Source organism: Gossypium hirsutum, chromosome D08, assembly GCF_007990345.1.
Source record: "Gossypium hirsutum isolate 1008001.06 chromosome D08, Gossypium_hirsutum_v2.1, whole genome shotgun sequence".
In the NCBI taxonomy this organism is placed as follows: Eukaryota; Viridiplantae; Streptophyta; class Magnoliopsida; order Malvales; family Malvaceae; genus Gossypium; species Gossypium hirsutum.
The window spans coordinates 61743043-61751520 of NC_053444.1; the positions used below are offsets into that span (position 1 = coordinate 61743043).

General features: G+C 29.0%; 1 protein-coding gene across 1 annotated transcript; it reads left to right on the forward strand.

The window, feature by feature from the left end:
• Nucleotides 1–6766: 6766 nt before the first annotated feature.
• On the forward strand, nt 6767–7594 carry LOC107944935 (60S ribosomal protein L38). Its single transcript, XM_041100069.1, has 2 exons — nt 6767–6778; nt 7173–7594. The coding sequence occupies exons 1-2, from the start codon at nt 6767–6769 to the stop codon at nt 7368–7370; spliced, it is 210 nt and encodes a 69-aa protein (XP_040956003.1). The 3' UTR covers nt 7371–7594.
• The last annotated feature ends 884 nt before the right edge of the window (nt 7595–8478 follow it).

Sequence of the window (8478 nt, forward strand, 5' to 3'; positions counted from 1 at the left end):
ATATAAAACAATTTGTTTAAAAGAAATTATTTCAATCATTGTCGATAAGCTGTTTTAAACTTTTTAATAAAATAATAACACGTATTTCTTAAAATATAGTTAAAAATAAAAATTAATTAAAAAAATTTACTATATGATAATTTTTTAATAGATATTTGTTATACACTAATGATCACCAACCCAAAACCCGGATAAGATCTGGGATGCCTACCCGCGATCCGACCAAGCCCCACCAAATGGATATGTGCGAGGCATACAGTGAGAGGACATTTAGGGGAACTCGTGATATTAACTCGCACGAGCCAATGGGAGTTCGCGATCCCAGGTCGCATATACCCGAGGAGTTCACATGTAGGGGATTGCGAGGTCTAGCAGGCGACCCAGAATAGTACACGTGTTCAATATGCTCGAGGCCTACTCAGAATGTCAGTCCTATGAATAGTGGAGTCAAGTCTATGAACAGTGATAATATGTATAAATACTCGAATATTCCCTTTAATAATACACACAAAAAATTACTCAACAATATTAAATTATATTAATGTATGTAAAACCAGACTCTTTATTTAATCACTTAATTAGACCACTATAAAATGGAAACCCTCTTAAGTCTTCACAACTATTATTATTACAAAAGATGTCTTAACCACTAATTAATTAATTAAACTAAATTCTGATTTTTAAACATGTTTATCATTGAAATTATATTTCAACACATAAAAAAATGGGAAATAAGCAATTTTATTACTAGTTAAATGAGACATATAATATTAGTGAATGATTATGCACTTAAACTCATTCGAGCTCAGTTGATGTGTGTTTATTTTATCCTTTAATTATAAATAAAATTACTTATATATATTTTTTAATTGGAAAAAGAATTTCAACTTTTGGGTATCATTTGGGAAGTAACATCCTTGCCTAAGAAAAATGTAGTGATAATCTATGTTTATTGGGTTGAGCAGTAAAAATTTTAAAAAATTTTAATTAAGGTATCGAATTTGTTATTTGTGAATGAAAAGTAGAATATGTTATCGGGACTTAATAGATAAAAGTATCATGGAGACCCTTGTACTCTAGAAATAATAAAATTTTGATTTAATTCTTTTAAAATGATAAAGATTTAAGCTATTAAAAATTAAAATGTAATTTTGGCCCCCTAAAAAATTATTTGGCTTTGCCCCTATATATGGATTAAATTTTAATAGTAAAAATAGATGAAATTTTTTATTTAACGTACAATCATTAATTAATTTATCGATAATAATTTTAACAACTGAATATTATTGTTAGCATATATCTTTGAATATCAAATAACTAAAACTCAACACGACTTCATATGCATCCACATGGAGAATACAAGGTTTGGAATTGATGTCTTTAGTGGCAAAACGAATACAGGCAACAAACGAAGATGTTTTTCAATAGGAAGTTACCTTTTTTCTTTTCTCGTACACCTTAATACCATGCAAGAGAAAAGAACATAAAAAGAAAGTGACATCATTTTCTTTTTCACATTTATGTGAACCCTTGAAGGTTAAAAGATTTGTAATTTTTAAAAATCCAAAATTTAATCTCCCTGCTTTTATTTTCATAAATTTATTTTTTTTATTTTAAAAATTAGGTTAATTATTAACATTGTTAAGTGTTTTTTTGATTAATTTGTTGGTGTGATATTTTGAAATATAAAAAAAAGGTCACTTGATAGTCATGTAACTAAAAAAATAACATTATAATGAACCTAAATTTAATAAAATGATTTTAACAATGTTAAAAAGAATACCAATTTATTAAAATAAACATATAAAAACTAAATTATAAAATGTTGCTCCACTTGTAACATATTTTAACCTATGAAGAACATATGTTTCATGTTTGTCATTGTCATTGTCATTGATGCCATTATATTTTACCCCATTTCTATAGGTTTTCCCTAACCCTGGATTTGATGTATGTGCCTCCACATCAAATCATGAGTGCCACCTCATTTGTAATTTGTGAACTAAAACACCTCCATCTGGCATTCTTCTAGAGTTTACATTCAAGTTTCTAAATCATGTATTGTTGGTTCTTGTTGTTGTTTCAAGTCAATGATGTATAATTTAATTTTAAAATTCAAGGAAGAATGAAAAGAGGTTTTAATTTTAAGATTGACAATCTTGTCTTCACCAAACTCATCATTAAAGATTAAGGGTAGGTTTAGATAGGGTAGATTTATTTGTAATAATTAGTGTAAAAATAGTGATGACGAAGAGATAAATCATCAAAAAGAATTTTTAGTAATTTTTAAAATTGAGTCTCAATATTCAATTGCAATATATGGATAGCTAACCGTATGCTATGCATGATTTTTTTATCTGTTCATTATACTTTATATTGGTTTTAATTCTACGATGTAACTAGACCTGATCATGGGTCGGGCACTCGGCTTGATGGTCCACCTGAAAAGCGAGAGAGTTTGGACAAAAATATAGGCTCAAAAAATGAGTTTAGACAAAAAATAAGACTCATTTCTTAAACTGGCCGAGCCTCGAGTAAGTTTTTTACTCGTGCTATGTCTGGCCCGAATTTGCAAAAAGAAATTATTGTTGTTTGCTACTATTTTGCCACTGTTTTGCTGTCATTTCACTATTATATTATTACTATTTTGTTGTTATTGTTTGGATATTGTATAACTATTGTTTTATTGTTAATTTTGTTGTTATTTTAGAGACATTTGCTTGTTAAGTTGGTATTATTTAAGTATAAAGATTTTTTAAAATTTATTTTCAAATTGTTGAAAAACATTTATTTTAATATTTGTAGTATATTTTTATATTAAAAATAAAATAAAAAATTTTAATACAAGCAAGTTGGGCTGGGCTCGAGTTCTAGCATTTTTATCTGAGTTGAACTTTGACAAAATTTTAGACCCATTTTTTTGGACCGGATCGAATCCCTGCCTAAAAAATGAACTTAAAATTTTATCTTGATCCAACCTGAACTCGACTCAACTCATGATCAAGTCTAGATGTAATTGATTTGACACATATTTATAATAATGAATTTACTATTTGTAACAATAAAACACTAAAATCTACAAGGTGGCAAGAGATGGATGGTTGAAGGAGAAATTAACCACTTTAACTTTTTTTCTGCAATGAAAGTTTAACACTTATCCTCATTTCAGAGATTCCATTTTAGTTTTATATCATTGTTGCTATCTTTGATTACACTTACAAAAACTTGCCCTATTTTAAAACAAAAGTTTTATCATTTTATTTCTATAACCTAAACTTCTGTTTATTTTTTTAATTATTATAAAGAAAAGGGAAGTAGATTTTTTTTTGAGATGAAATTAGATTTTAAAATTTAGGTTTAATTATTAATATTATTAAATTTTTTGTTAAATTTGTTGGTGTGATATCAGTGCTGGAGTTAGGGGGTTGGCAGGGGCTTCGACTCCCTAAAATGGAATTTTTTTTCATTTCTGTCCTTTATAGTTTATAAAATTTTAAATTAGTAATGATAAAATTGCACTTTGCCCCTCAAATAATAAATTTTGATTTAATCCTTTAAAATTAGAAAAATATAGACTATTAAAATTAGAGGTGATCATGGGTTGGGCTACCTGGCCCGGCCCGATGGCCCGCCTAAAAAATGGGAGAGTTCGGGTAAAAATATAGGCCCGAAATATGGGTTTGGGCAAAAAAAGAAGCCTGTTTTGAAAACGGGCCGGGCCTTGGGTAAAACTTTTTTGGCTCGGGCCCGGCCCAAATTATATATTAAATATATATTTTTTATTTTCAATCAAATATATATATTTAATATGGACCTGGCCGGGCCGGGCTCGGACTTAGCAATTTTCTTTCGGGCCGGGCTTGGGCAAATTTTTAGGACCATATTTCGGGTCGGGTCGGGCATGGGCCTAGAAAATGGGCCTAAAATTTTGTCTGGGCCCGACCCGGCTCGACCGATAATCACCTCTAATTAAAATGGTGAAATTACATTTTTACTGCCGTAAAAATATACAATTTAATTCCGGTCCCCCCAAAAAAGATTTCTGCCTCCGCCACTGTGTGACATTTTGAAATTAAAAAAAAACTCATTTGGTAGTAATACAGCTAAAAACAATGACGTAATAATGAACTTGAATTTAAGAAAATAAATTTATCAGTGTTAATAATTGGACTTGAATTTTGAAATCTGAAAAGTAAAGAAACCAAATTCTTAAAAATAAAAGTGCTTAGACTAAATTCTTAATTTATAAATAATGCAATGACTTATGACATATTTTAACCTAAAATAAAACTAAAAAATATTTAATTTTTTTCTAATTTTAAAATTAACTAGTCAATAAAAATAACTCACATTACTACTTTTTTTTAAGCAATTAATCACTTGTTTTATTTTTCAATATACGATATTTTTTTGAATTTCTTTTTAAGTTCTTATCCTAAATTAATTGAAATTGAGGTATATAATTTTATAAATTAAAGATTTTGGGTTCCTTTTAAGGATTGAAGTGGGCTGAAATGAACTTTATAAGCTTCTGGAAATGGCTAAGGAATGGGTCATCTTTGGGCTTTACTAAAACCCATGAAATTACTTTTTTTTATTGGTGTTAATTTTAATTAAAGATTTTTTTTAAAGGCAAGTTTTAAGGAAAAAGCAAAAAAATTAAATAATAAAAATTAATGAAACACGTCACAAATTTTTAATGCAGCTTGCCAATGTATTAAAAACCAACTTTTTTTTTAAGGATATATATATATAAATATAAATTACAACAAACTGTTAGAAAATATTCTGAACTGAGTTATTTTTTATACAATATATAATTTTATCCATAGTTTTGTCTTTAATGTTTTAATCGGAAGAAAATTATTTTTAAATTCATTCGAATTCACATTCTTATTAAGGTTCAAATTGCTCTTCGAACTGAATTTTCAAATGAAAATATTAAAGGCGTGATAATCAATTTACACATTAATGTTTATATCTTTTTGTTAATTTAGTCATTTTTATTTTTTTTAGCTAAATTTGACCTTTAATTTAAAAAAAATTGATCATTAACCTTTGCAAAATGGGAATAATTGATTCTTTTTTATAGAAATATTGATTAAAACGTTAAATTTTTAAATATGATAATCCACATGTGTTTCATTCTACTTTTTTTTGAATTTTTATGAACTTTTTTTTATAATTTTTACAAATTTTAACATTTTTTAATTTTTTTAATTTTAAAATTATTCATTGACGTTACATACGAGACAAATAATATTATGTCAGCATGAAGTACATGTGGATTGTCACATGAATAGTCACGTCAACCTTGTTAAAAAAATTATTTTAATTAGTATTTCTGTTGAAAAAACAATTTCAACTCTTTTTAAAAAGTTAATAGTCAAATTTAACTGAAAAAATATAAAAAACAAAATTAAAAATTGCTATTTTATATAGCTTATATAACAAATAAATTGTCTACAAATGATATGAAATAATAAATATAATAAATAATAATTTTAAGAAAAACAAAAATGCTTTGTAAACAGCATGTTTGGTTGGGTGTATTGGATTAGCCAATACACCCCTAATCTGTGGCCCCACTAATTACCCTGTTTGGTTGATTGTATTGCCCTAATACGGGCCTATTACGCAGCGCACCGATTCCCCATTTTTCCTTATGCAGCGCCGATTTGTAATCCCTTCCAAAAGAAAGGATTACCTAATCGGTCCTCTTTTACCCTCCAACCCGTTGCAGCATCTTCTTCTTTTTTTCATTTTTCTTCCCATTTTCCTTCCAACCTTCTCCCTCCTTTTCATGCTTCTATCCTGACCAACCCTTTAACAAACCCTAACAACCTTCAACAAGGCCTTCAATTACGAATCGTATGAGGTAACAGAGTAACAGAGAGTAGCAGCAATGGTTCCTAAGTACGCTTTTCCCTTCTTCTATTCCTTTGATTTCAATTAAATTTCTTTATATATACCATGAATTTAATGATCTTTTCTTGAAATATTGTTTCTTTATTTTTGTTTTTTTGGGGAAAAAATGGATTTGCCTTTCATTTCATTCCATTTCGGCCTGAAATCTGAAAATATGATTAATTTTTTGGTTTTTTAGGTTATATTTACATGTAATTTCAATGTTAACCAGTTTTGTGTTTAAATTTCGTCTTTGAAATGTTACACTTTCAATCGATCAACTGTACATAGGATTTGATTAATGAAGCTAATAGTTGTGAATTAACGAAAGGGAAAGGTTTTAATGCCTGCTGTAATTTGATTGATTGGAACACTATATGGTGTTTAAGGCAATCGATTATTTTCATTGTTAAAATATACCTCTGTTTGTCTGTTTTAGCTCATTGGATAGTAGCTCTATAAATAATTATTTTTGTTTTGTCGGCTATGTTGCTGCTGATGAATGTTGGATATGGGTTCGAGTTTTCTCATTTAAGTTTTACATAAATTTGGAGGTAATGTTAATTGGACTCAGGTGTTTTTGTAAGATATGTGTATGTATGCTTCATAAGTGTGTTCTTTTATGTATTTGGGAATCTTTGGAATATATTAATGTCATATCCATGCCCAAGAATCTGTTGAACATTGCTTGAAATACAAGTTTCTGATACGGTTATTTTTGGAAAAATGAAGAGTACGAGAGCACCTTACAAGTTGGAAATGGGAAATTAACTGTGTTTGAAGATGGGAAAAAGTTGATAATTTTGCCCGTGTTTTTGCTGCATCATTTAATGATATTTTCAGTCTAAAACATCTGAATATGTTTAAGAATGTGTGTGCGCTGTTCTCAGATCTTGAGTTGTAATTTGTGTTTTTACTTGCTCTGTGTGTTGCTGATTTGCTTATTTGCGAATAGTCGTCCTAATGCAATGTTATGTCTTTTCTTTTGGATTTGGCTTATGTTTGAAGGAATTGCACATATTTTTACTACATGTTACAACATTTTAATTCTAGAATATCTGATTATGATATCATTTGTTAAGAATGTGTATATTCTTTTAGTTTCAATCTGTATTTTCCTTGTTCATTGAGTTGCTTATTTACTTATTATGATCCTTATTTTGCGATTTTGGCTCTCACCGGCCTCTGTACTATAATTGATTTATGCCTTAACTATGATTTGACTTCCTGGGTTAAATGAATGTTTTCTGGGTTATGATTTACAGCCTAAGCAGATTCATGAGATCAAGGACTTCCTTCTGACTGCCAGAAGGAAAGATGCATGCTCTGTAAAGATCAAGAAGAGCAAAGATTTTGTCAAGTTCAAGGCCCGCTGCTCCAAGTACTTGTACACACTTTGCGTGTCGGATGCTGAGAAGGCTGACAAGTTGAAGCAGTCCCTTCCTCGAGGTACATCTATATAAATGATACAATAATCATTTTTCTTGTTTCGGTTCAACTAGCATCCTTATTTCAAATCAACAAATATATTATATAGAATTGTAGGTCCATAACAGGAACAAACCATTGTTCTCGTTGCTGCTGTACTAACAGAATTACAATCTGTCTTACTGTTCTTTCTTACCATGTAAATTACATCTCAAAGTTTCTTGGTCTTTGCTATAATGGTGGAGCCTTGTTTTTCTTATTTTGTTTCAACCAGCATCCTTTTTTGAAATTGAGAAACATGCTATAGAATCATAAACCCATAGCAGAAATGAATCATTGTTTCCCACTGTTATCATACTGGTATCAATACAATCAACCCTTATCATTATACTTATTGGATGTTATTACAACTTACTGCACTAATTCTGAATAGATGTGTATTCTAATTTCAGTGAGATGAAGTGAGTCTTGACATGTATCCAAATGTTTCTATTTATGTATTCAAATGTTCAGGAAGCATTGAGATTGTTGGGGCTATGCCCAGACACCTATTTCTCTGTTCATACCGATAAAGAGGATGGCACTTCGCTTTGTTGCAGCATTGCCAGTAAATTTGATGTTAGATCTAAAAGTTTTTAAATGCATGTTTATATATTTTGGAATTATGTTGCCACTGGAATCTTGTTTTTCTCCTATTGCCTATTGGGAACTGAGGCTTGTAATAGGGGGTTGACTTGTTTGTTTATGAGGATGACTGGATCAAATGCTATATTTGGAAGTTGTTTTGCTGCTCAGGATGGCTTTTATTTTGCTGATAAATGGAGAAATCAGTTGAAGTATTTGAAGGATATAAGAAAAGAGCTTTACATTACTACTTGTTCAATATCATTAATATAGCATTTGGAAAAGCTTGCACGAAAACTAATTCGCAACCTTGATTTCAAAGTAATGTTGTATTTTATCACACTAAATTTATCTTTATTCCTTCTAAATATATGAATTATTTATATGTTAATTTATCTTATATATTATTTACTATTATTTTATTTATAATATTTTAATTGTATACTATAAATTATTAGCATTTTAATCGTATACTATAAATTCGTCATTACTATATTTATCTCTATGCTATTAATTAGT